The sequence below is a fragment of the Lynx canadensis genome, chromosome A2 (assembly GCF_007474595.2).
Source record: "Lynx canadensis isolate LIC74 chromosome A2, mLynCan4.pri.v2, whole genome shotgun sequence".
NCBI classification, from domain to species: domain Eukaryota; kingdom Metazoa; phylum Chordata; class Mammalia; order Carnivora; family Felidae; genus Lynx; species Lynx canadensis.
Window position 1 is genome coordinate 60,703,320 of NC_044304.2, and position 27,881 is coordinate 60,731,200.

At 50.2% G+C, this 27,881-nt stretch overlaps 1 protein-coding gene across 5 annotated transcripts; it reads right to left on the reverse strand.

The window, feature by feature from the left end:
- On the reverse strand, positions 1-27,881 carry LOC115508646 (up-regulator of cell proliferation). 5 transcript variants are annotated; one of them, XM_030307573.1, is made up of 6 exons: positions 27,816-27,881; positions 14,521-14,547; positions 14,140-14,210; positions 5,191-5,223; positions 4,929-4,967; positions 1-3,159 (listed from the first exon to the last, which is right to left on the reverse strand). In XM_030307573.1, the coding sequence occupies exons 1-6, from the start codon at positions 27,827-27,829 to the stop codon at positions 566-568; spliced, it is 2,778 nt and encodes a 925-aa protein (XP_030163433.1). In that variant the 5' UTR covers positions 27,830-27,881; the 3' UTR covers positions 1-565. The 5 variants fall into 5 exon arrangements, with proteins under 5 accessions (XP_030163433.1, XP_030163436.1, XP_030163432.1 ...); XM_030307576.1 differs by having other exon boundaries at positions 14,521-14,542; positions 27,816-27,835; XM_030307572.1 differs by lacking the exon at positions 27,816-27,881 and adding an exon at positions 16,770-19,934.

Below are 27,881 nucleotides of genomic sequence, written 5' to 3' on the forward strand. Positions count from 1 at the left end.
TTTTAACAAACATTTATTAAGCGCCTACAGTGCGCAGGGCCCTGTGCCAGGCACTGGGGGTACAGAGTCGGGTCACACACAGCCCCATTCCCAAGGAACTCACAGTCTGGGGCGGGGCAGACACGGCTGCAGGAGGTGGAGGGAGCCAGGAGGGACTCTCCATGGGGGTCAGTCGGGACCAGCAGGTCACGGAGGAAGGGCCTGCCTCCACTTCCTCAGGGCGGCGTCCAGCAACCCCCCCTCCTCACCCCCACCCCGTACCGGCTGGGCTGCAGGGGTACTACCCCCCACCCCAGGGATGAAGGAAAGGGAGCCAGAGCACAGGGGCCTGGAAAGGAGCTGCACACGGAACAAACTCCTGCTGTGTGTGCACGCCCTGCCCCAGGGCCCCTTGGCTCCCGAGAGCATCTCTGAGCAGGTCTGTGCGGTCACCTCCCTCTCAACACTGTTTAGGGAACCCCAGCCCCCTCCCCCAGGCTCTTGCCCTTCTCCCTTCTCACGGGGTCAGGTGCCGGGCACAGCCCCCACAGGCACACCACCTTCAGAACAGGCCCCCTCCTAACACTCAGAGCCGCCTCACCAGCTCAATGAGCTGCTGGATGTTTTTGTTCTGGTTGGACAGGCCGTTCCTGATGTTTTCCAGCAGACACCTCTTTAACTCAAAAATGGCCTCGCTGTACCCCAAGCTCACCGCAGCCATGGGAGGCACCCCATGCCACAGGCCAGGGATGTGCCAAACATGCTGCTTCTCAGGGTCGCAAAAGGCCAGGTCGGCCAGCGTCCGGATGCCATCGCCCTGCTTCTCCATCTGTGCGCCGGCTCTGCTCACGTCTCCAGGGGGATCCAGGAGCGGCCTCCTGTCCCGAGGCCTGGGGCCGGGGGCACACGCATCCTGGAGGTTCTGGTACACAAACTGATAGTTGGGCACGTGCCCCGTTTTCTCCAACCTCAGAAACGCGTGCAGAACAGCTGGTGGTATGTCCCTCGTCTCGGCCAGGCTCACCACAGTGACGTTGCTCAGCCCCATGAGCAGAGTGGCCAGGGAGGCCTCCAGCTCGAACCTCTCCCCGGCTGCGGTCAGGGCCCCGCCTATCAAGCCCCCGGAGTCTATCACCAGGATGTGGTCGCAGCCCAGATCCTGGCTGAAGTTCTCGGCCACGGTGACCAGCTGCATGAAGGCCCCTCGAGGGCCACACCCCCGCCCCGTGGCAAAGCGCAGCCCAAACATGGTGTTGAGAAGCGTGGACTTCCCAGTGCCCGGTGCACCCAGTGCCGACAGGACCACCAGGCGCGACCTCCTCTCCAGGCGAACGTGCAGCTCCTTCAGGAGCCCTGTGACCCAGTGCAGGGGGGTACTCAGCGTGCTGCCGTCAATCAGCTCCAAGGGCAGCCCCTTCAGCAGCAGCTCCAGGGCCAGGCCCGGGAAGTGGGCAAACCGCCTCTGGCCGGCCGGCAGCTTCCCTGCCTCCACCAGGCAGCTTTCTGCCTCGTAAAACTGTCCCATCTCCCGCAGGAAGTGCTCTACACCCAGGGGCTCAGGCCAGAGCAGCTCCCCGAAGTCCACCATGCCACAGTGCTTGGGTCTCAGGCTAAGAATGGTCTCGGGAGGCTGCCGTGGCCTTGGCTGGGCCACGCGGGCCAGTCCCCACTCCATCCACCTCAGGAAGTACTGCTTCTCAGCCAGTGAGGCGCTGCTGATGCCTGCGATGAACTCCTGCAGCCCCCAGGCAGGGTCCTGGCGGTTCTGCTGTGCACGAAGTTCTAGCAGCCGGTGCCCCAGCTCCGCCCTGCCCTTGTCAGGAGGGTCCCCTGCCCTCTGGGCCTGGCACAGCTCCTTCTCCACCTGGGCCGCCTTCCGCCAGGGGTCCCCCTGCAGCCACAGCTCGTCCCTGCGGTAGGCGTCACAGTCCTTGATCCTCCTGGTGATGCGCTCCATACGCTGCTTTGCCCGCTGACACTCGTCACAGTCCTCGTCCACCCTCAGCCCCAGCTTACGGGCCGCGTGCGCCATCTCCTCCACAGACAACCTCCTGCAGGGGGACCGGGCCACGTGCGCCACGATGGAGCGGACCCTGCGCACGAAGCCTGCGCTGTCGGTGCTGCTGACCTTCACCAGCACGTGTGAGTGGTCCATCTTCAGCACCGGGATGAGCTTGTTCAGGAACCTGAGGTTTGTGTTCCGCTTCCCACGGTAGGGGCTCAGGATGAAATAGTACTTGGTGGCCGAGCCCCTCAGGGAGTAGAGCAGCTTGTAGTCCTTCCTGCTGATGTTGTCGGTCAGGATGAACACGGCGGACGAGATCTCGGTCAAGAGCTTGAACTGCAGCCAGTGAGACCCGATGTCGCCCCGCAGGTTCAGAAAGGCCACAGGCTCCGGGAACACATCCAGGTCCTCCCTGCCGCTGGGGAGGAACCAGGAGACTTCCACCAGCCCATCTGCGATCTCCCGGGGGTTGGTGCCCACACTCAGGTCGCGATGCCAGAAGCAGTCCCGTGGCCGGTGGCTGGGGCTGAGCACAGCGTTGAGCAGCTGTGACTTGGAGTTGCTGCTGACCTCCATGCGCACGAAGGCGAAGGTGGGAGCCCGGGACAGCACCGCGCTGTCCTCTCGGAGGCCGCCCACGCCCCGCGGGGGCTGCGCCCACCACGTCCGCACCACGGCCCTCAGGGCCCACAGCAGAAACGTGTGGTAGTGGTTCTCCGAGTCAGGCAAGACGAGAGGGAGTGCAAACTGGCACAGGGACATTTTCAGCACAATTTCCTGCTGCAGGAAACCATCTGAGGAGAGCAGAAGGGCACAGAGAAGGTCCAAGGGGTTCACAGGCGTGTCGGGCGTCGGCAGCTCTGAGAAGGAATAGATGTCCGCGGAGATGTCGTCAGCCGCGTCCCAATAGATGATCTCCTCTTCCATCTGGCTCTCCTTCTCCATGGGCCTGGCGTCCGGGGGCACATCCAGCACCATGGTGGTGTTCCTGGCCTCAGCATTGAGGGCCTGCAGCTTCCTGAGGAAATTCCAGGGCAGGTCTTTGGGGGCCTGAGGGGCCCAGTTTCTCATGCTGTCGCTGCTGATCTGCAGGGCGTCCTGGAGGCTGAGCTTCTGGGCCTGGTAGGTCTCCAGCCCCAGCAGCGACAGCATCTCCTGCAGCCTGCTCCTCTCCGCTGTGGGGGGGTGGGGGGAGAAGACATCAGTGCTCACCCCACACATCAGGGGCCCCGGTTACAGGTGGGATGGGGGACAGCCTCCCAAGGCCTGCCTGAGATCAAACTCACACCACCCCCAGACCCAAACGCCACCAGACACGTTGGACATTAGAGAGAAGACACCAAGGGGCCACGTTTAAGAACTGGGAGAGTCCAGTCTACACGTCTGGTTTCTCCTGAAACCCATAAGACCCAGCCACACTGGGGCCCCAATTTAACCATGTAGAATGCACAGCCATGCACCCACACATGGGACGCAGGACCCCTTCTCTGACCACACCCCCACCCCTGCCAAGTGACCCCGTGGACTTTCCCCACACTCTAGGCCAGAAGCGGGGTCCCTGCACACTGTCACCAGGAATTTCCCACAAGCGACACAATCACTGAGTCACTCGGATTTTCCAGGTTACATTCTTTTCTTTTTACAAACAACTTGGAGGATTTTTAAAGGGAAAAGGAAGTTATCACTAGATAGAGAGTCACAGAAATCATAGCTAGCAACCAGTTTTGTGACTCTGAAGCCAATAATGTGGTTTTAATGTTACGGGGGTAAAATATTTGGTAGAGATTACCAGAAGTCTGCACTTACTTGTCCAGATCCCCAAATACCACCCAACACAGTACGAACTCTTAGCAAGCACTACACTCAGCACAGTAACTCCTCGAAAGGTTTCACCCACTGCCCCTGTTCTTGGGCATGGCATCTGGCCAATTTCCATACTGCATAGGATTAGTATGCTGTCATGGTCCAATAAACGAACAATTAAAAAATGCAAATCCTACTGAGCTGCAGGCTTTTTTCCACTCCTTTCTCAAAAGAGAAAGCCTATGAAGTTACCCACATGTTCATATAAACCCTGAGAGGAGGCACAGCCCTGGTCCGGGGCCCTCCTGGGTGACCAGCAGGACTCAGCCCTGGGACACAGGTGTCTCCTCCCCTGCAGGGGCCGCCTCTCTTCAGAACCTGCCCTGCGTTGGGAGGGGGTGGGGGTGCAGTGTGGCTGCAGTAACACAGGGCTGGTGAACTTGCTGCAGAAACAAAAGAGATGCACGGGGTCACACAGGAATAGAAAAGGTGCTGCTCAGGTCTCTTGAGTTTTGCCTGAATGAAACCAGGGACGTGGTTTTTCTTACCCAGACATGGAACAACAGTTTTTGTCTTTTAAGTAGCATGGTGGTGATGGGCAATGGGGAAAAGCCAGAACAAGAAACCTCACAGGCATCCATGCCTAGTGTGTGGCCCTTGGTGGGAGTATCACAGAAACCACTGGAACAGCCAGAGGGCCCCCCCGGATCCCACTGCACTTTAGAACCACTGTTGGAGCAGGGGGTGCCTGGGGGGAGGGGGTCAGTCAGTTGAGGGTCTGACTTCGGCTCGGGTCATGATCTTGCGGTTCATGGGTTCAAGCCCCGCATCAGGCTCTGTGCTGACAGCTCAGAGCCTGGATCCTGCTTCGGATTCTGTGTCTCCCTCTCTCTCTGCCCCTCCCCTGCTCACGCTCTGACTCTGTCTCAAAAATAAATAAACATTAAAAAAAAATTTAGAACCACTGTGGGGACTCGTCACAAGTAAGATTCCTGCACTTGCAGCTTCCCCTGCCAAGATGCTAGTGTCCATCACTGTCCCGGTTAGTGGTGGCACTAAGGACTAAGGGGCTAGCAGAGACTCTGACACAGGAGCTGTCTTCCCTTGACAGGACAGGGGTGAGAGCAGAGAAAACACGTACCTGTTGGGAAGTCACTGTCCTGAGCCTCATTTGTACCATCTAAAAAAGCAAAGGAAAATGAGGTGTCAATCAAATCAGCACCTTAGACTGACACAAATTAATTTAGGCTAAACCCAGAACCTTCCTTCTTCTCACTAAGACAGCAAGTTCTCCCCAGTGTTCACAATGTAAAATCCCGGTGAGTTCTCAGTCTACCCACCCGCCCCCTTTCCCCAGACTGGTCCACCCCAAACCCTGCTGTCTCCTCCCACATGAGACTCACAGTCATCTGCTTCCATTTCTCTCCATTCCAGATCTGGAAGAAAACACACACATGAGGACTTTCATCAGCAAGTTAGGACCTTTCTACCAAAAAGTCTCAGTGAGAATGTGGGGGCTCCTGTTTATTACTAGTGCTTTTAACTTCAGTTTTTCCTGTGTACATTTTTTTCCAGCCCCAAATATGACACAAAGTAGTAACAGCTACATATGAAACACTGATTTGCTCTAGAACATGTATCTTGAAGAATTTACTTCAAGTTTCCAAAAATAAAATATAAATACGTTCATGAAACTTATAGATTAATCTTTGATGTTAGAAACTATTTAAAACATAAGTCAATGCAAATTCCTTGGTTCAAGTTCAAGATGACCTCCTACAGACATCATTTTTATTCTATCATAGAGCTTTTGAAATCCCTGGAAATGAGGCACCTCTCCTGGGGAAGGGCCATGACTTCCACGTCCACAGTTATCTGTCCAAACTCTAGCATCAGGGTATGTCCATTGACACTAACACTTTACTACAGGGTGTATTTAAGTTAGTGCCATTCAGATGTACAAAGACCTCAAAACCCTACAGCCCTGACTGCAAACATGGGACAGTGGGAGCAAGACTTCAGTGTGTACTTTTTTATTGTTCCGGCTTTTGATCCAAGTAAAAGTACCATCTAATCCAAAATTAAAATTATGTTTTTTAAAGATTATGAATCAAGAAAAGATTCTGATATTTTCAGATTAACTCCTCTCATGATTTCCATATCAGGAGGCAGATAAACATGACCTTTCAGTCTTCTTTGATGGCATTTCTGGAAACAGATGTGAAGAGCAGGGAAGAGAAACAGGAAAGTGGTTGGAGAAATCACGAGAGCATGGAGGACAGATGAGTCACACACATCAAACCACTGTGTTGAGCCATCAAAAGATCAGTTTATTCAAAGTGGAGAAAAAACATCAGAAGGATTTTTTCCAAGGAATCCAAAATGCCCTCCGAGAAAATATGAGTTATAGGAGATGACGGGACAGAGAGGAGCCCGGGCCTGGCTCCAGGTAGCTCTGAGAGCAGTTGTGAGCAGGAATCACAGGGTAAACCTCAGACTCACAGAAGCCAGGGCCTCCTTTTGGTACGGATGGGACACAGCTCTGATGCGCACAGGGCAGATTACAGGTGGGTGACATCAAGGAGGCACAAAGTGGCCAAAGGGTCAGCCTATCAAACTGCAGGAACCACCGTGGGGCAGGGGACCCTAGACGTCCGTAGGCCAAGATCGCTGGGAGCCCAGATAGGCACCAGTCAGCAGCAGACGTGGGGGCCAGCAAGGGCTTGCTCCTGGGGTGGGGGCGAGCTCTTCACTATAGTTCCTGCCGGACAGGCCCAGGCTCCGACCCCCGGGGGTGCCAGGCTGACAGGGACAGAGTGCTGGCCGGGTGCTCCCACTGAAATGATAGGTCAGTGGGGGGATTAGAACGACTCTCACCCACGAAACTGATTTACTTTTCCCTAGTTATTATGGCACCCAGTACTCACTCCACAGAGCTTTCACCGTGTTTTGGAGTGCTTGCTACTGGACAGTCCGTGGACATCGAAGACACTGCTTCACACCTTGGGGCTATTAGCGTATATGAAGGAGAATGAAGTTGAACTCCCACCTCACACCCTGTACAAAGATGAACTCTATAAGACCTAAATATAAGAGTGAAAAGGAGTAAATCTTTGTAACCTTGGATCTGCCAATGGATCCTTAGCTGTCATGCCCAAAGCACAGGCAAGAACAGAGAAAAAAAAAAAAAACAGACAGGACTGCATGAAGATAAAAATTTGATGTGCATCAAAGAGCACTGTGAACAAAGTGGAAAGACAACCTACAGAATAGGGGAAAACACGTGCAAATCATATGCGATTCGGGTCCAGTTTCTAGGATACATAAACAACTCTCGCAAATTCAAACAAAAAAGAAAAAACCCCATTCAAAGGATGGGGTGCCTGGGTGCCTCAGTTAGTTAAACGTCCGACTCTTGGGTACCTGGGTGGCTCAGTTGGTTAAGCGTCCGACTTCAGCTCAGGTCATGATCTCGCAGTTTGTGAGTTCGAGCCCCATGTCGAGCTCTGTGCTGACAGCTTGAAGCCTGGACCCTGCTTCAGATTCTGTGTTTCCCTCTCTCTCTGCCCCTCCCCAACTTGTGTTCTGTCTCTGTCTACCAAAAATAAATAAATGTGAAAAAATAAAAAAAAAAAAGTTTGACTCTTGACTTTGGCTCAGGTCATGATCACATGGTTCAAGTTCGAGCCCCACATGGCGCTCTGCACTGACAGTGTGGAGCCTGCGTGGGATTCTCCCTCTCCCTCTCTGCCCCTCCCCTGCTCTCAAAATAATTTCTCCTTTCTTATTGTGTTAAAATATATATAACATGGGGCACCTGGGTGACTCATCCGGTTGAGCGTCAGACTTCAGCTCAGGCCATGATCTCATGGTTCATGAGTTCAAGCCCCACATCCGTCTCTCTGCTGTCAGCACAGGGCCTGCTTCAGATCCTCTGTTCCCCTCTCTCTGCCCCTCCCTAGCTCATGCTCTCCTTTTCAAAAATAATTTTAAAAACATTTTTTAAAAAAATACACATAACAGGGGCACCTAGGTGGCTCAGTTGGTTAAGCATCTGATTTTGACTCAGGTTGTGATCTCACAGTTCTTGGGTTTGAGCCCTGCATTGGGCTCTGTGCTGACAGCTCAGAGCTGGAGACTGCTTTGGATTGTGTGTCTTCCTGTCTCTCTGCCCCTACCTCCACTCATTCTTGCTCTCTCTCAAAAATAAACATTAAAAAAATACACATAACAGAAAATTTACTACCTTGCATATTTACTACAGCTGAGTGGTGTTGAATCAGTTCATTCACTGTTGTGCAGCCATCTACCACCCGCATTGTGAATACGGAGTCCTAATCCTACTAGACAGTAACTCCCATTCTCCCCGACCCAGTCCCTGTAAACCAGTTCTGGTCTCTGCGACTCTGAGTGCCTCACATACACAGAATCACACAGCGTTTGTCTTTTTGTGACTGGCTTATTTCATTTGGCATGATGTCCTCATGGTCCATCCATGCTAAAGCATATGGTGGGATTTTCTTCCTTTTTAAGGCTGAATCACATTCCATTGTGCAGATGGACCACATTTGGGAAATCTCTCCAGGAGGTGATGGACACTTGGGTCACCTTCATGTTTTAGCTGTCGTGATGACACTATTGATATAGGTGCATAAAGATCTCCTGCAGACCTTGCTTTCAATTCTTTGGGCCCCGCCCAGAAATGGAACTGCTAGGCCATATGGCATTTCTATATTTAATTTTTTGCGGAAGCTCCACCCAGTTTTCCCCAGCAGCCACACCATTCACACTCCCACGTCCATTTCTGATTTTAGTGATAGGAGTATTTTCTCCTTTTTTCTTAGTCAATGTAGCTAAAAGTTTGTCAGTGTTGTTGCTCTTATCCAAGAATTCATTTCTGGTTTCATTGATTTTCTGCACCATTTTTCTAATCTCTGTTTTACTGATCCCTGCTCCAATCTTTAGTATTTTCTTCCTCCTGCTAGCTGCGGGTTTCACTTGTTCTTTTTTTTCTGGTTCCTTAAGTTGTAAAATTATGTTGTTGATTTGAAATGTTTATTTCTTTAAATTTTTTTAATGTTTATTTTTTTGAGCGAGCAAGTGTGCATGAGTTGGGGAGGGGCAGAGAGAGAGAGGAAGACACAGAATCCGAAGCAGGCTACAGGCTCCAAGCTGTTAGCACAGAGCCCGATACAGGGCTCAAACCCTCGAACCACGAGATCATGACCTGAGCCAAAGTCAGACACTTAACTGACTGAACCACCCAGGTGCCCCAGATGTTTTTTTTTAAGTTTATTTATTTTGAGAGAGACAGAGACAAAGTGAGTGGCGGAGGGGCAGACAGAGGGAGACAGAATCCCAAGCACGCTCTGCACTGTCAGCACAGAGCTCGACACAAGGCTCAAACTCATGAGCCATGAGATCAAGACCTGAGCTGAAACCAAGAGTTGGACACTTAACCGACTGAGCCACCCAGGAGCCCCACATGTTTCTTATTTTTAATGTAAGTTCTTATAGCTCTAAATTTTCCCTCTTAACACTGTTTTTGCTGCATCCTACATGTTTGGGTGTTTTGTGTTTTTGCTTTCATTTGTCTCTAAGTATTTTCTAACTTTCTTGAGATTTCTACCTTGAAACCCTGGTTGAAAGTGTGTTTAGTGTCCACAATTTTTACAATTATTCAGTTTTAGGTTTTATTGATTTATAACTACATCCCATCGTGCTCACTTTACAATATCTATCTTGTAAAATCTCTGTAGACTTGACTTGTGGATGTACACTTTAGAAGAACGTGTGTGTCATGTTGCTGGGTTAAGTGTTCTCTATGTTTGTTAGATGTGGACAGTTTACTGTGCTCTTTAAATCCTCTATTTCTTTTCTTGTCTTCTGTCTGGTTGTTCTATCTATTATTGTGAGTGGGGTATTAATGTTCCCAGCTCATACTGTAGAGCTATTTCTCCTTTCTATTCTATCAGTTCTTGTTTCAAATATTTTGATGGGCTGTCATTAGGTGTGTACATGTTTATAATTATTGTATCTTCTTGCTGTATTGAGTCTTCTATTAACATACAATGCCCTTGTTTGTCTCTTGCAACCTTTTTTATGTGGAATCTATTTTGTCTGATATTAGTATAGCCACTCCTACTATCCACTGGTTATTATCTGCATGGAATACCTTTCTTCATCCTGTCACTTTCAACTTCTTTTTATCTTTGGATCTCAAGTGAGTCTCCTGTAGACAGCATATAGTTGGGCCAATCTCTGTCTTTTCATTGAAGAGTTTAATGCCTTTATACTTAAAGTAACCACTGACAAGGAGGCACTTACTTCTGTCATTTTGCTCTTTGTTTTCTATATGACCTATATACGTCCAAAAACTTTGCCCCTTTACATTCTACCCCCACCTCTTTTGGTTGTTGATATGACAAAAGCACATCTTTATACACTGAGTGTCCCAGAACATAAACTACTAATTCTTTCAAATGCATTAGTCTCATAAGTTATGCAGGAAATAAGATTTGGAGTTAAAAACCAAAGTTACAGTAATATTACTATTACATTTTTTTTCTTTAAAATGTATTAGTCTTATATAGAAAACAAGAAGTAAGCTACAAACCATTGTTAGAATTTTACATTAGCTATTATAATTGCCCATGTATTTACCTTTATTTAGATCTTTACATCTCAATACATCAGTAATACAGTCACTGTTTAGTGTCCTTTCTTTTCACCTGTAAAATTCCCTGGTGCATTTCCTGTAGGGCAGGTGTAAGGTCACCAACTCCCTCAGCTTCTCTTTACCTGGGAATATCTGTTTCTCCTTCACTTTTTTTAAAAGTAGGCTTCATGCCCAGCATGGAGCCCCATATGGGGCTTGAACTCATGACCTTGAGATTAAGACCTGAGCTGAGATCAAGAGTTAGAAGCTTAACTGAATGAGCCACCCAGGCATCCCTCTCCTTCACTTTTGAAGGATAGATTTGCTGGGTATAGGATTCTTAGCTCATAGTTTTTTTGTTTGCTTAGCACTTTATTTTTATTTTTTAGCACTTTAAATATATATTCCCACTGTCTTCTGGTTTCCAAAGTTTCTGATGAGGAATCTAGAGATGATCTTGGAGGATCCTGTGTATGTGATGATCTGCCTCTCTGCTGCTGCCTTCAAGACTCACTCCTTCTCTTGTTGAAGTTTAATTGTAACGTGTCTCAGTGTGGGTCTCTTAAAATTCATCTTACCTGGACTTTGTTGAGTTTCTTGGATTTTATATGCATGTCTTTTTAGGAAGTTCTCAGCCATTATTTCTTCAAATATTCTCTCTGCCCCTCTCTCTCTCTCCCCCCTCCTTCTGGGAGGCCCACAATGAGTACCTACTGATGGTGTCCTATGGACATCTTAGGTTCTGTATGCTTTTCTTCAATCTTTCTGTCTCTGGTCCTCAGCTTCCATAAGTTCCATTGTCCTATCTTTAAGTTCATGGATTCTTTCTTCCATCTGCTTCTATCTGCCTCTGAATTCCACAAGTGAAGTTTTCATTCTGGTTCCTGTTCTTTTCAGCTCCAGAATTTCCTTTGGTTTCTTATTCTAGCTCTTTATTGATATTGCTGTTTAGTTCACATATCATGTTCTTGACTTTCTCCACATTTTCCTTCAGATTTCTGAGCATCTTTAGGATCATTGTCTTAAAGTCTTCGCCTAATACATCTGCCCTCAATCTTTTCAGTGCCCGCTTTTGTTCAATTTGTTTTTCTTTGAATGGGTCATATTTCCCTGTTTACTTGTGTGCCTTGTGATTGCTTTATTGAACACTGGACATTTGAATCTAATAATGTGGTAACTCTGGAAATCAGATACCCCCACCTTCCCCAGGGTTTGCTGCTCTTTGTTATTATTTGTTGGGTTGTGTAGGTGAGCTCTGTGCTCAGGAGCAAACTGAGGTGTGAAATTTAGGCCCTCTGAGGTGTTTTCTGAAATCTTCTTTGGGAATGCCCACCCACTATCTAATTTCCCCACATATGCAATTGCTTTTGAATGTTCTAGTGTCTAATGTCTGGCTCCCAGAAGGGGAAAGGGCAAAAAATTAATGGGAGGAAGGGTGCTGGTCTTGAAATCCCCTGGAAGTCACTTCAGCTGGAGGAGGAGGGGCTTGCAACAATAAGGAAAGGGCAGCAACACCAATGGCCACCCTGTGTCTGCACTTCTGTGATCAGAAGCAGTAAGCAGCAGAGCGGAGATCCCCGGTATTTGGGCAGGGTTCTTTCTGCCCACTCCAGCTGGTTCCCGCCAGCCGTGTGCAAGCTGCTGCAGGACTGTGTGCACAGCAGCCTGCATCTGTCTAGGAATGGGAGGCAGGGAGCTGCTATTGTGCTGAGAGACGTAGCTTTTCCCAAACTAACTACAGATTTACTACCCAAGCCTCCCCCTGGAAGTGGCAAATCTCCACCTGACTCCAGAGTTACAAAGCAGTTAGTGGCCAGATCCACCAGTACAAGTGCTGCGCAGGTTGGGAGACAGATTCCTGGCGTTTCCTATTCTGCCACCTTCCCAGAATGAGAAGAGTTTAAAGAGTTTTCTTAAATTTCTTTTAAAGAATGAGCTAAAGGGGCACCTGGGTGACTCAGTCGGTTGAGCATCTGACTCTTGATTTCGGCTCGGGTCATGATCTTACAGTTTGTGAGTTCGCGCCCCATATTGGGCTCTGTGCTGACAAGACGGAGCCTGCTTGGGATTCTCTCTCTCCCTCTCTCTCTGCCCCTCCCCTTTTCTCTTTCTCTCTCTTAAAATAAATAAACATTTTTTACAAAAATAAATTTAAAAAATAAGGAATGAGCTATGAAGTAATTAACACCCTCAGATGGAAATGAGGTAAATAAACTCTATAAGAGGATTATATATAAAACGAATCCATGCTTTTAAAAATCGGGAGTGTGAGTATCCCTGGAAGAGGCAGGGTGGGAGGGGACTACTGGGAAACTGACGTGTTTGGCTTCTTTGTCTGGATGCTGCTTAAGATAGGTCTGTTCATGTTTGTGAAAATTTCTCCAGTTACACACTGGGAATGTGGGCACTTCTTCAGGTGTACATCACACTTCAATACAACTTCCCTCTTAATCCTATAGGTTGAAGAGTTTGCTTTTAATTCTTATTAATGAAACAGGCTAAAGAGGAAATCACATACCTCAAGAAGAAAATTTCTTAAAATAATTACTAGAGGCTTATTCATTGGAGAGATAATAAAGATGGGACGTAGGAAGGTAGCAGAGTGTCTCTGAGCATTGGTTTCCTCAATGAAACAAAGGACCAATAGTGACTAACCACCTGGCTCACAACAGGCATCCAGTGGGGGGACTCCCTCCCCCAATCACCCCATGCTGCCTCCCAGTCTCTCCAGAGCAACTCTCGTTCTGACAGAAATCCCTGTGGTCAAGGAAATGTTCTAAGTCTGCATGTCCAACAAGCACCTGAAATATACCTGGTGTGACCAAGGTAGACGTTGTGTGCCTAATGGCTACGGTACCGAACAGCACATTCTAGATCTTGAGAAGGGGTAAGGCTTTGGCCAATTTCTACTTGATCCCAACTTTGCTGTGAGGCTTGACCTGGCCTTTACTTCTCCCAGTGCCTACCTTCTAGAACAGAAGCTCCATGGGATGTGGGCCACTGCATTCACTACTATTTACTATATTCACAGTGCCTACTCCAGTGCCCGCACACGGTAAGTGGTCAACAAATATTTGTTTGGATGAATAAAATAAAACAGAATTTGATTAATCCAGACTTCTTTACATATTTTTGTGGGGTTATCTTTGCATACCACTCTGATATCCAATAGGACATATTTATTTCGAGAAGCACTGAATTAGCAATAGATCCAACATGGATTTCTAAGAGAAAAGGTGTCTGATGTGTGGCCACCATACCTCAAAGCTGAAGTCACGAGAGGCAGTCCCAGCCCCAGCCCCCAAACCCACTGAGGAAGAGACCCAGCCCGTGTGAACCACAGCCAGGAAGACCACGGATCGGTCTGCTTGGGACAGTTCTGCTTTATCCCTGTTGTCCCAACACAATGCTCAGAAGTGCCCAGGTCACAAGGTAGACAGTCCCCCAAAGCCAAGATTCAGGGTGGCAGGAACAACATGCTTGAATTGGACGATACGTTCCCAGAAAACTGTGGGATAATCACCTGTTGGAAACTGAACCCTACTTTGAATATATGAAGTTAAAAGGCCCTTGAATGGAATCGTTTCATAAAAGGAAAAACAAAAGCCTTAGGCTTATTTATTTCTGAGGCCTGTGCGTCCCTGCCCAGGATGCCGCCAGAACCAGCTTCCAAGCGGGTGCCGGCCCCCGTTACCTGCAATGGCCACCGCGGTCCGTCTCTCAGATGCTTTTATTCCTGGGGCCACTTCTCCCAAATCTGAGCGTCTGAAACAATTCCAAAGGAAAACTGTAATGAAAATAATGAAGTAATACCACAACTTGATTCTACCTGTCAAGTTGGCTGCATGTCAGAACCTCTTTGGGGGGACTTGAAAACTACAAATCCTGGCCGCGCCCCAGCTCGTGGAAACCAGACCTGGGGGCTGGGCCCGGGCAGCACTGTTTCAAAGAGCTCCCTCGGTGATTCCAACGTGCAGCCACCACAGAGAAGCCCTGGTCGAGAAAAACCAGCCCTCTCTGCAACCGCAGGCCAGAGCACACATCGTCATTCAAAAAGACAGAAAAATATACATACCCTTTGACCAGTAATTCCACTTCTAGCCTAAGGAAATAATTAAGATTTAGTTACAAAGATGTTGATGTCAGCTTTACATATAATAGTGAAAAACTGGATGCCTTTTAAAATCAAAGTCCGATTACAGAGAAGTATGGTACAGTCTTATTCTGTACTCATTAGAAAATACTGTATGGATCACACCTTGTGGACACAGAGACGTTGGACGATGTTACAGAATGACGTGAATGATATATTCATTAGCAGGAGGAAAAGTCAAGTTACAGAACAATATGTGTAGTATGACGTTTCAATAAAATTGTATTTGTGTATTTCCCTACAGGTGTACATAAGGAGATCTAGAAGGATATTCATCAAGAGTAACGGTGTGGGCAGACAGGGGTGGTCCTGAATTCTTTTAAGTAGGTTTGGTAAGTGCAGTCCGTTTAAGAATGAACTATTTTAAATATAAAATTGAGTAAATGTGCCAATTTTGTCAGGAGCCAGGGGTTCCACTGGTGAAGAAGGGACACACAAATATGGAAAGAAGAAGCTAGAACAAGAACTCCCAGGGGCGCACAGGAACCAGTGAGGCCAGCGCGACGGCACGATTTCTACACGCGAGCGTGTGGGTACGCGTTTGCATCTATGCGCATTCTCTCTCCTAGCTCCGTCCACCAAAAGGGCCAAAGATACTCTACGGAAGCAGTGAGCGCACCAACCCCCTTCTGTGCCATTCCACACTAAGAGACAACAGGTCTCCTTGGAGGGATGGCCGGGAAAGAACAAGAGAAGTCTGAGCATCTTCAGAAAACAAGGAAGTGCTCAAAAAAATGCTAGGGTAGGTCACAGAACATAGGTGCCAGCTTGAAGAGGCTCCTAAGGCCAAGTCTGGGACAATCTGAGTGTGAGCATAATAAATACAGTAACTAATGAAAAACCATTGAAAAGCAGGACTGAATGAGTCCGTGTAGGTATATATAAACAAACTGGGGGAGGGAGGAGGGCTCTTGCTCACAACTATCCGATGAGTCAAGTGCTGCAGCTGGAGTAGTATCATTCTGCGACCATCTCAATCTCAATGAAGACTGGTTCAGGCCAGGGGCACCTGGGGGGCTCAGTCGGTGAGCGTCCAACTTCGGCTCAGGTCATGATCTCAGGGTTTGTGAGTTTGAGACCCATTTCGGGCTCTGGGCTGACAGCTCAGAGCCTGCTTGGGATTCTCTCTCTCCCTTGCTCTCTGCCCCTCCCTCGAGTGCACACGTGCTATTTCTCTCTCGTGTGCGCGCTCTCTCTCTCTCGGTTTCTCTCAAAATGTCTCCCCACAGACTGCTTCTTAGGGGTCAGGGAGGAAAAAAAAAAACCTAGTAATTACAACGATGCACACTTGGGCAATACCTGACTGGGTGATCAAATCAGTGACAACATGACAGATGGCCACTGTGTGCCCCAGCCATCGCACCCTGAGAAAGAACACGTCACCGGGCAGTGTTCCGGCTAAGAATGAAAAGTCCTGGTCTAATTGTGGGGGCAAATCCAAAACAGAAAGTCACCTGGAGGGGAGGACTATGTTATCCCAAAGTCACAAAGGACAAAACAAAGGTGGAGGAAACGTTCCAGATTCAGGGTGCTGGAGAGATGTGAAAACAAAATGCAGGACCTGACCCCACACTAGATCCTGAACCGGAGGGAGAGACTTTGGGGTCAACTGACAGAATTGAAATGTGGGCACTATGCGTGTTGAAAGCATGGATGTTGATGACTGAACCACAGCTGTAAGAGAGTATCTCTGCTCTCAGGAAACCCCGAAGGATCTGGTGAGAAAACAGGATGCTGCATGTAGCTGACTCTCTAGTGCGTAAGAAAGATTACGCATGAGTGTACTCATGTGTGTACATAAACACACATGCAGCGAGAGCCGGAGCATGAGAAATGAAAATGGTAAGTGAGCTAAAATATTAAAAACAGCAAACTCTGGATAAAGGGCCTTTCACTTTTATCATTTATCTCTAGGTACAAGTTATTTTAATAAAAAATCTCAAAGTTTATTTTGTTCTATTTACATTCTTTAAGTGAAAGAAGCATGTATTAGTAAAACCAAAAGAACTTAAAAATGATGCAATGAGAGGGGTCTGGGCCAGAATAAGATGTGCAGGTGCCCCAGAGAGACCAGACTGCTGTGTCTTCCAGGAGCATGGGGACACTCAACTCCATGTAAGGGACCCTCAGACCATCCAGCCCCCACTAATTCCCCAGCAAACAAGTCACACCCGCAGTCCGGAAGGAGACTCCACGCCGGGTCTCTGGGCGTCTCATCCTCTGCCTGCTGTGAGGAGAGTCCTGGAAACACAACTGTACAGCACAGACCGCTAAGCTCCGCCCCCGATGCTGATAAAAAAATGAGAGTTTTCATTGCTTTTGTAGTAAGAAAAAAAGTAACCTTAAAAATAGACAACAGGACGGGTATAAACTGGCTCCCAGAGTAGAAGCAGGCATGGCCTGGCCGCACACACGCGCCTGAGGTCCAGGCTGGGAGAGGGGAGGACCAAAGGACAGGTGTTTACAGTCGGGGGCTCCTCCCACCCACACACGGGCTCCTGGGACAAGAGCTGAACCTCAACCCTTTCCTTCCAACACAAGAAAGCAGGCAACAAAAGTGATATTATCACAGGGATTCTGTCCTGTATTCCTGTCCACAAACTGCACATCTGTATTGTGAACGGAACACAGGGCCCAGCCTGGCAGGGGATCAGAAGCTTGGCTCCGCCTGGCACTTTTTACCTTTCGATCTACTTTCAACGCTTTCACAGTCTCAATTGTGTTCAAAGTCCTTTGCTGAAGCTGTCACCCCCATGCGACTACATTTGGAGACGAGGTCTGTGCAGAGTGTGATACTGTGATTTAAAAGAATTTATTTGGTTCGTCTCCATTCCTGGCACACAGCTCCTAAAAACCCTTGGGATTTTCTTTGTGAGGTGTAAAGGTGCCTCTTATAATGTTAACGAGTGAGTTTGGGAAAGCACCTGAGGATGGGGGCAGGTGGCCTGGGGACCTAACCACGTGGTTACAGGATTGGAACTTTAAGTTCGTGGACAGGAGGGGCTGGAGGTTGGATCAATCACCAGTGGTCAATGAGTTCATCACTCATGCCTGTGTAATGAAGCCTCCAGAAAACCCCAACAGGACGGGGTTGTGAGGGCCTCCAGGTTGGTGAGCACGAGATCTGAGAGGGCAGGGAGACTCCGTGCCCCTCCCCACACACCTGGCTGGTGCAGATCCTCTTCTGGCTACTCCCGAATCACTCCTTTTGTAACAAATGGGTAATCTAGTAAGTAACACGTTTCCCTGAGTTCTGTGAGTCACTGCAGCAATTAACTGACCCCAAAGAAGGGTCATGGGAACCGGACTCACCCCTAGTCAGCCAGAAGCATAGGAGGCAGCCTGGATTCTCACTGCTGGCATCCTAGGCAGGAGGTGTTCATGGGAGCCCCGAGCTGTAGCCCATGTCACAAGCACGGCAGCGGCCCGGGCCGGCGGCGTGGAAGTGGGGCTGGGGGTGGGGGTTGGAGGGAGGGGTGGTCTTGCATGACAAGACCCTGAACCTGTGGGAGACGCTCGCTGTCTCCAGGCAGACAGGGTCAGCGATGAGCTCAATTTCAGACACCCTGCAGGTGTCTCAGAATTGTTTGCTGGTGTGGACAGAACCCCCCCCCACCCCCCGCAACATTACAATTAGATCAAGAATTCCGTTTTGGTGGCAACTGCAGTTAAACGAGGTCCTAAGCCTGGGGCTTGTGGAGAGCTGGCTCTCTGTCTGCAGCTTCACAGAAAAGGCCACATGAGGCCACGGCGAGAAGGTGGCCGTCCACAAGCCAGGGAGAGAGGCCTCAGGAGAAACCAACCATGACCACACTGCAGTCGGGGCACCCAGGATCCAGGACCCTGCGACACAAGTCTGTTGCTTCTGGCACCATGAGCACAGCAACGCCATACCCAAAACGTCCGGCGAGGTGGAAACAGCACAGAGGCCTGCCCACCGCCCCCACACCAGCAAACACGGCTGGACCCAAACCTCAGTCCTCTGGCTCCCCCAGGGCTCATCACTTTTAAGACTCAGGTAGATTTTAGGTAACTTAAAACTACAACTAATAATTACAAAAACCCTGAGTACCCGGCCCGGCCTCAGGCACATGCAGCCCAGGAGGCTTTCTGCAGAGCAGGTGTGGGAAATTACTAACATCATCACTATCTTTTTCTGCTTCCCAAAATAGGGGGAATATAAAATATGGAAGAGTACCAAGAAAATGCCTTTGCTCTTTTGAAAATTACTCAACAGATGAACCAATCCCCTCCCCCCCGTTAGTCTGATTCCATTGCTACAGCTCATTCTAGCTCCGGCTTCCAGAGGACGACATTCTGTGAGGCTGGGGTCACCTCCCCATTACGGGCCAGAGTGCAAAGCCAAACATGGAAGCCAGCTCAGGTCCTGTGCAGAGGCCCATGGTGGGCGTGGGCTCCTGGCCTCCATGCTGACCAGACCTGGGGCATCTCCCCACAGGGACAAGGGGTGCTCTGACCGCCGCCCTGAGGGCCCAGTGCATCTAGCGGTACTTCCTTGCTAAGTCAGTGAGCAGACACTGTGGTCTGCACCCTTCGACGGCTTCCTTTGAGTCCAGCAGGAAAAATGAGGGCCCCGACAACTCCCTGGCCGTGTCTCCTAGGTGATGGGGCACGCCATACTTTCCTTGTCCTTCTTCTTTTTCCAACTGCCCAGAAGATTTACCTGCAGAGGTTTTCTACATCTGGAGAGTCTGATTCTGGAGACCAGGGTGTTCAATGCACGCTGACCCACCTCTGACAACGGAGACCAGTGCACCCCGTCAGAGCTGCACACTTCTCGGGCAGCGGTCTTCAATGCCCAGAATAAACAGTCCAAACCTGGTGAGCAGGGCTAATTCCTAGCAACAAACCCCACTCCTTCACCAGGTGGTGACAATAAAGCAAGGTGGCACAGAAAACCATCCCAAGCAGGATATGAGAGAAATACAGGTGCATTTGCTTACTGTAATGCAGCCAGCAGCCTACTATCAATTGCTTTGGATAATAAAGAATCTGCTCAATTTTTGCTGTTTTATGCTGACAACTTGTAAGACCCGCCAGTCGCCCTCCTGCCCCACACCTGGGCCAGCTGACAAGTAAGCCTAGGGACTTCTTCCTCTGCCCTGGAGGAGGGGTGGGGGGCCCTCCTCCCATTACCACCCCCGGAACAAAATAAACTTCGAAGCCAGTTGTTCTGCCTAGGAAGCCTCACTAAATTAGTAATAAACCTTTATAAACCAACCTGGTGTGTGTTTAGGGTTGAAATGTGTCCCCCCCAAGGGGCACCTGGGTGGCTCAGTTGGTTAAGCGACCGGCTTCGGCTCAGGCCATGATCTCATGGTTGGTGAGTTCGAGCCCCATGTCGGGCTCTGTGCTGACAGCTTGGAGCCTGGAGCCTGCTTTGGATTCTATGTCTCCCTCTCTCTCTGCCTCTCCCCTGCTCATGCTCTGTGTCTGTCTCTCAATAATAAATAAACGTTAAAAAATTTTTTTAATAAAAAAAGAAATGTGTCCCCCAAAAAGGTATGTTCAAGCCCTAACCCCAGTACTGAGTGTGGTATTATTTAGAAATAGGGTCTTTGCAGATATAATTAGTTAAATTAAGACCAGATCATACTGGGTAGGGTGGGTCCTCTTACTAGGAAAGTGTGGTTGGTCCACAGCGAGCAAAACGTGGGCAGGGGAGGCAGAGACCGCAGTGCTGTGTCTACAATCCACAGATCACCAGCAGCCACCAGAAGCCAGGGAACAGGGAGGCACCAACCGGGCCCACACCCTCATCCCAGACTCCTGGTGTCCGGAATGGTGGCGGAATACGCTTCTCTCTTCTTTGTGGCCCTTGTGACAGCATCCCCAACAGAGTTCATAGAGCACGAGTGTGGCTCCTGACGGCTGGATGCGGCATTCTCCCCAGTGCGTCCCTTCTCTGCTACTTGCAAGGACACCAGTCATTGGAGGACGGCCCACCGAGCCCAGCATGACCTCATTTTAACTAATCACAGCTGCCAGGAGCCTATTTCCTAAAAATGGTCACATTAACAGCTATGAGGGGTTAGACCTCAACACACGTTTTGGAGGTGACACGATTCAACCTCTAACAACATGCAAGCCACAGGAGAGGCCATCCCAGCTCCACAGGGACCACCCACATTGAAGTGTTCAACTCTCATCATGTGCAGGGGCATGACTGGCTGAGAAAACAGAGGAGCTGGGTCTGTGGCAGTGCCTGGGGGCAGGGACACAAGCAGATGTGGGATATCACAGCACACCCCCTCAGCAGCCCCCCTCCCGGGGCCATAATCATCGCACCCCCAAGTGGAGCAGGAACGGGGCTGCGTGCAACGAGGCTGTGTCCTGGGTTCACTGAGCGAGAGGAAGTGACTCTGAGTCCTCCGAGAGCTCACACAGGAGCCGTGTCACACCCCACAAGACACACGGGCTGACCTCTGAGCCAAAGCTGGCCGTCCCCGCCCCACACAGCTCATCAGGGTGCTGTGAGGGTCTGGGGAGGTTTACATGTGGGAAGCAAGTTCATATAAGGCAGTCAATGTTCTCCTGGACTTACCCTCACATTTACCCCCTGCCAGGGACTTCCCTAGGAGTTTCGGATCATTCTGTGAAGGACACAGACATCCTTGCTCTCAGCTGGGGGAGATGGACAAGTAATAACTTTTAAGTAGAAGGCACACTGGAAGATGCCCTGAGGCCTGGGCTGGGGCTGCTGTGGGTAAAAGGGGGTGGGGACTCCCGGAGTGGCGGGGGGGGGGGGGGGGCACAGGAGAGCTCAGGCAGGGCAGGGGCCCAGGATGAGCGGGAGGGCAGGGTGAGCAGAAGGAGGCAGCAGGATAGGTAAGGCTGAGCTCTTCAGGCCACAGACAAGATCCACTTTTATTCCAGGGGAGGAGGGAGGGGGGAAGTGCTGAGTGTAGGTGGTACACCTGTCCAGTGACAAAGGTCATACCTGGGTGGTGGCAGCACCAGAGACACTGACACAGGGCTGGACTCAAAGTCTCTGTGAAGGGTTCAGCAGACGAGGCAGAACGTGTGAGACAGACAGTGCAGGCAGCAGACAGCCGGACTGACAGCTGCCCGCATCTCAAGAGACCAGTGTAAAGAAACTATTTGTGCGTCCCCAGCTTCCCAAATTCTCTCACTGGGGCGGCAGTTTTCCAGATCTACTTGCAAATAAAAGAATCAAAACCCACGGCCAACGCCCTGTAGACAAGCAGGTTAGAAACGTACATTTACAACGTCAATGAGAGGCGTGAAGAATCCACACAGCAAACAGGCAGCATCTGTATGAGAACTTTCAGATCCCAAAGACCATAAAAGACTTGAACAAATGAAGAGGTGTATCCTATTTGAGAAAGGAAGGCTTAACGTGATTTTCTAAGTCAATGTTCCCTGAGTTAACCTGTCTGTGCATCTAGGCTGAAAAACAGATAAGCTGATTCTATGGAGAAATATTTGTACAATATCAGGAAAATTCTGAAAAAGAACAGCAATGAAAGAGACAAAACCTGCCGGAGAGTAGGACACAGGACCAGCCACCAGAAATGAAGGCTGCAGGCCCAGCTCATGAGCAGACAGGCCGCTGGGTGGCAGGAGGCCCAGGGGCAGGCCCCAAACCCACAGGGAATCTGGTCCCTGACCCTGGGAGCTCACAGTGTCTGGGGGCTAAAAACAACCTGGAAAAGGTAACGGCAAACCCTGGCCACTCCCTTTACCAAAGTTATCAACTGGACCTAAGATTTAAATTGGAAAAGGAAACAAAAAGTGCACTCAAAGGAAATATTAAAGACTTAAAAATCAGAGCCGGGAAGGCTTCATAAAGTCACAAGGCAAACGACAACAGGAGAAGTCTTTGTAACACAAATGGCAAAAGGCTGGTTTTCTCCATGTACGAAAAGCTACAAATCCACAAGAAAAAGCCAAGACTCCAAAGAGAAAAGTGAGACAGGACATCTCCAAAATGCATGTCAGGTTTAAAACAAAACAAGGAGGACCCAGAGCCCAGCTGTGCCCTGGAGTCGGGGGGGTAAGGATGCCTCCTGGGTGGGACCTGGGCACCATGCCTGCGTTTCCACAAAAGTCCTTTCACACCTTTTGAGATTTGTACCGTGTGTGCATTACTTGTTGTGAGAAATAAGGCAGCTAATGGGGTGCCTGGGTGGCTCAGTCAGTTAAGCGTCCGACTCTTGATTTTGGCTCAGGTTGTGATCTCTCAATTCGTGGGATAGAGCCCTGTGTCAGGTTCTGCCAGTGTGGAGCCTGCCTGGGCTTCTCTTTCTATCCCTCCCCTGCTCATGCTCTTTCTCAAAATAAAGAAATAAACTTTAAAAATTTTTTTTAAAAAAGAACACTCCCTGACTGGAAAGCCCCTGACACTCGTGGTCCTGGGTAGGATGCCCTTCCCTAAGCTGGACAGAGGCCGGCAGCACGGCCATCCCGCCCGATCAAGCACTGGCCCTCCACCACGGCTAGGTGAGCTTTGCTGAGCTGCTCTGCACAGCCAGGGACGCTTTGCCTACAACGCCCCTCGTCGCTCTCCCTTCTTCTCCAGTGGGGGACACCCTGAGGGCTGGTGTGGCTCCTTGGGGAATGGGCAGGGGGAGGAGGTGGCAAAGTCTGCAGCCTGCTGGTAAGACCACATCCCTTCCCCAGGAACGACAGCAGCCACTGAGCGGGCAAAGAGCTCCTCACAGACTTCTCCTGGAGCAGACACACACCTTGCCTGAGTTCCTTAGTGTCTCCACCCCACAGTGCGTTTGTGGGTCCTCTCCTCCCCCCTGGTGTGAAGAGCCCATCTGGACCAGGCCAGGCTCTGGCAGGAAAGCTGAACCCGTCCCAGAAGGCGAAGCCCCAGATCCTTTCCTTCCCCACAAAATGATGGTGTTAGGAGAGGATCTTCCTGGATAGGAATGATAAACAGTTAAAATAAAGTCTCAGATACTTTTAAATGTGTGGTGCATGATGGGGGGGCACCTACACCAGCAGACTTGCTCACCTCTTGCTCTTCTGTTCGGGGACAGGCCTCACTGTGTTACATCTCACTTACGGGGTGTACATGGCTAGAACCCAATGTCAACAATGGGATCAAAGCCACTGGGACTATTTCTGAGGGAACACAAGCAGTCAGGTAGGAAGTTTCTATCTTTAAAGACCCAGTGAGTGAATATGCCATTAGCTTCCTAGTTCTTTTTTTTTTTTACTTTTTTTTAATGATTTTATTATTTATTTTTGAGAGAGAGAGAGAGAGAGAGAGAGAGCGCGAGCATGAGCAGGGGAGGGGCAGAGAAAGAGGGAGACACGGAATCCGAAGCAGGCTCCAGGCTCTGAGCCAACGTGGGGCTCGACATCATGAACTGTGAGATCACGACCTGAGCTGAAGTTGGACACTTAACTGACTGAGTCCCCCAGGCGCCCCAGCTTCCTACTTCTTAACTCAGTAATTCCATCAGACAAGCAAAACTTTTAAAGTCTGATGTCGTGTGTTGGGAGGTGCAGAGAGGGAAGGTGGTGTGACCCCTTGTGAGGACACTTCAGTAGTTTCAGGCCCCCTGACCACAACACCCAGTTCTTTGAACCTACTCTAGAAAAAGGTATGTGCATGTCCAGGGGAGACGTGATGTGTGGCATCATCTTACAGAGAAAACTGGAAACCTCCCTAACTATGTAACATGACCATGTCACATGATATGATATAAATGTCAAGATTTAGGTAGATCTGATCCTGGTTCTGACATGTTGGCTGAGGACAGCAAACTGCAGAATAGCATGAGAGCATTTAAGTAAAAACAGAACAAATACATGCTCTGAAAAGCAAACTGTGTTATGTATATTTTCCCACAATAAAAAAATGGGGCGGGGGGGGACAGAGCAAGAACAAACATAATGTGTAAATGCACAGGAAAATGTCAGAATAGTTGCCTAGTTAAGACACAGGGGCAGGGGGTGGGGGGCAGGGAACGACACTCCAGGCGTATCTGGAAGTCTGTCTCTCTGATAAGAACAGCCTAATTAAAAATACACCAGGGACGCCTGGGTGGCTCAGTCGGTACAGGCCATGATCTCGCAGTCTGTGAGTTCGAGCCCCACGTCGGGCTCTGTGCTGACAGCTCAGAGCCTAGAGCTTGCTTCAGATTCTGTGTCTCCCTCTCTCTCTTTCTGCCCCTCCCCCACTCACACTCTGTGTGTGTCTCTCTCTCTCTCTCAAAAAATAAATATTTAAAAAATTAAAAAAAAAAAAAAAGAAGATTCTTGGGGCGCCTGGGTGGCTCAGTCAGTTAAGCGTCCGACTTTGGCTCAGGTCATGATCTCGCAGTCTGTGAGTTCAAGCCCAATGTCGGGCTCTGTGCTGACAGCTTGGAGCCTAGAGCTTGCTTCAGATTCTGTGTCTCCCTCTCTCTCTGCCCTCCCCCACTCATGCTCTGTGTCTCTCTGTCAAAAATAAATAAGCATTAAAAAAAAATACACCAAAAATTTTAAAGTGGTAGTTTATGGAAATTTGGATTACATTTGATTTTGATTTTGTTTTATACTTTTTTTGTTTTTTAAATTATATGCCATTAACAATCAAATGTAAATATATTTAGCCCATGTAATCCAGGTTTGCTGTCCCTCCAAGTGAGTGTAGATGAGTGCTGTAAGGCTCCTGAGGTAAGAGCCCTTCAAGATGGGCTGTGGACAACAAAGGCTACAGACCCTTGGTCCCACCAACATACTCGCTGACCCCTGACACTGCACAGGAACCCTGAAAGCCCACCAATGAATCATGGACCCCAGGCTAAGAACTTCTGATTTAGACAACGTTTAAAACCACAGAATAGGGGCGCCTGGGTGGCTCAATCGGTTAAGCATCTGACTCTCCACAACAGCTCAGGTCATGATCTCACAGTTTGTGGGATCGAGCCCCCGTGTTGGGCTCTGTGCTGACAGGGTGGAGCCTGCTTGGGAATCTTCTGTCTCCCTCTCTCTCTGCCCCTCCCCCAGTCATGTTCTCTTTCTCTCTCAAAAATAAACTTAAAAAATAAAAAAATAAAAAACCACCACAGAAACGCCACAATCTGGCAGAGAACACATTGGGATTACAGAAATGGACTACAGACTCCCCGGCCCCGGGAGTCCTGACAGCAAAGGCACAGGCAGAGCACAGAAGACTAGCCATGGGGCAGCAAGGAGTGAAGGCCGGCAGGATGGAGCTGACGGTAGCAGGGTGAGGAGCTCCGTGTGTTCCGGCCCCACCACGCTGCTGTCACATGGACTCCCCCTCAGTGAGCAGTGGGCAGCGAGCCCACAAACGAGGCCAGGCCCACAGTCTGGCCAGGCACCCTGGTCTCTGCATAGCTCTAAACTCATGGGGCTGGGGGTCACCTCAGATGTATCCTTCCCTGTGATGCCCGCTTTCTCACCATTTCCTTCTGCAAAATGCCCAGCCCATCAGTAAGGGTCTCTTTCTTCTCTCCCAGCTCTCTTGCAGAGATTCACTTAGGAGAGAAGATGGGATTCAGAGGTGCCTCATGAACAGCCCAGGAGAAATCACAGATCCCTTCCCATCCCTGCCCTGATGCCCTGGACTAGTTTCCACAGTACCGAGTCCAGCAGGCTGGACGTCTGCTGGTCAGCTGACTGAGACAGGCGAGAAAGTCCCAGGAAGTCTAGGTCTTCCTGGCTGGACTCTGCCCTACCAGTGAAACCTGCAGAGTAGACACCCAGGGTTATATCTGGAAGTACGACTGTCCCCAAATGCATATATGCCACAATGAGTGACAGTTTCTCTCTACAAAATAAATAAAGCAAAATTAAAGTTTTGTGACCTCAGCTCTGCAATGAGTACATGTCAGAAAACTACAGTTTAGTACTAACTGCAGACTCATGGGGCACCCGCTATGGTACAATATCAAATCTAAACTAATGCCACCTGCTACAGGGACACCACTTAGGTAGAGCCTGCTGGCTCTGAGAGGGCTTACCAGGCCACCATAACTCCACCTCTGACCCAGGTCTAAAAGGAGTGTGCTGGGACACCAAATGAGCCATCACGTTTGGAAGACCAGACAGCAGCCACACACAGGCTCAGACATCACCCTGCCTCGCCTGCTCCAACAAGAGGGGCCAGAACATGGTGGGACCTTGAACCTCTGGAATCAGTCTGCCTTCTGAGGATGGGCCCGTGTTTATTCTACTTATGAACTCAAGAGTCCTGGGCACTTTATGACCAGAGCTCCCAGACCTAGAAAGCCCTGCAGGTAGAGGAAAAGATCCACCACTTGGTTATCACAAACACCTGCTCCACTGGAGGCTGAGGACAGAGCCAGCCCCACCTGTAAGAGGGCCTGACACCACCGTTCTCTACCCACTGGAGCTGCTACACAGCCACCAGGTCTAAGACCCTCTGAATGTAGACAGTAGTCAAAAAAAGAATTTTACCAACTAAAGCAATGACCTTGAGGCTAATTTTCCTCCTCTGTGAACTGAGGTATTGGATTAACTGTCATTCCCAGCTTCATGACCACTTATATTATGGAAGCAAAAACTAATTACAGTTCATTGCTGAGGTTTTATTTCACAAGTAAGGAATTTTTTCAAAATTACGAACTCTGTGTGTCACCATCTTTTCCTCAAGAAAGAACATTTTAGCACCCAGGCGGTGGAAAGCGGTGATGTCAGAACAGGGGCTGCCACCCTATCGGGGCCCGCGGCCCTGGCCTGACCCGAGTCCCGACCCGAAGCCCCAGCCGGCCCGGCAGAGGCCTCCACTACCCCCAGGGACCCCCCCCCCCTACGGGGACCCTCGGGGACCCTCGGGCTGCGCCCCGCGGGGTGGGGGGGAGGGCCCGGCATCCGCTCCCGGAGAGCAAGTGGAAAACAGCTGCGCAGGGCAGGGCGGGGGCGCCGGCCGACCGGGCTCCGGGCCCTCGGGGCCCAGCGGCTACCGGATTCCGGGCCGCGGCCCCGCCCTGCTCCCAGTCCCCCGCCCGGCCGCCCCGACCCGCGCCCCTGCAGCCCTACCCCCCCCCCCCCCGACCGGCCGCGCCCGCCCACAGGTCTGCTGCGAGGCCCGCGGGCCCGGCGTGCGGGGGTTCCGGGCTGGGGGCCTGTGGGCAAGGGGCCGTGAAGGCGGCCCCGCGCCCGCACCTGCCACCCTGGACCCGCCTCCCCCACCCCACGCGGCCCCGCAGACCCCTCCCCGGCGCGGCCTGAGCGACCTCACTCACCCGGGCGACGCCATCAGCGCGGCTTGAGGTCTCGGCGCTGCCGCCGCCTCCGATTCCTCCGCGCCG

Coding starts and splice junctions, on each gene's coding strand:
- LOC115508646 (XM_030307572.1), bottom strand. CDS start 16,912: ATGAAAACTCTCATTTTTTTATCAGCATCGGGGGCGGAGCTTAGCGGT. Junction 14,548..16,769: donor AGTCTCCTTCCGGACTGCGG/GTGTGACTTGTT, acceptor TTATTTCCTTAG/GCTAGAAGTGGAATTACTGG. Junction 4,968..5,190: donor AGAAATGGAAGCAGATGACT/GTGAGTCTCATG, acceptor TTGCTTTTTTAG/ATGGTACAAATGAGGCTCAG.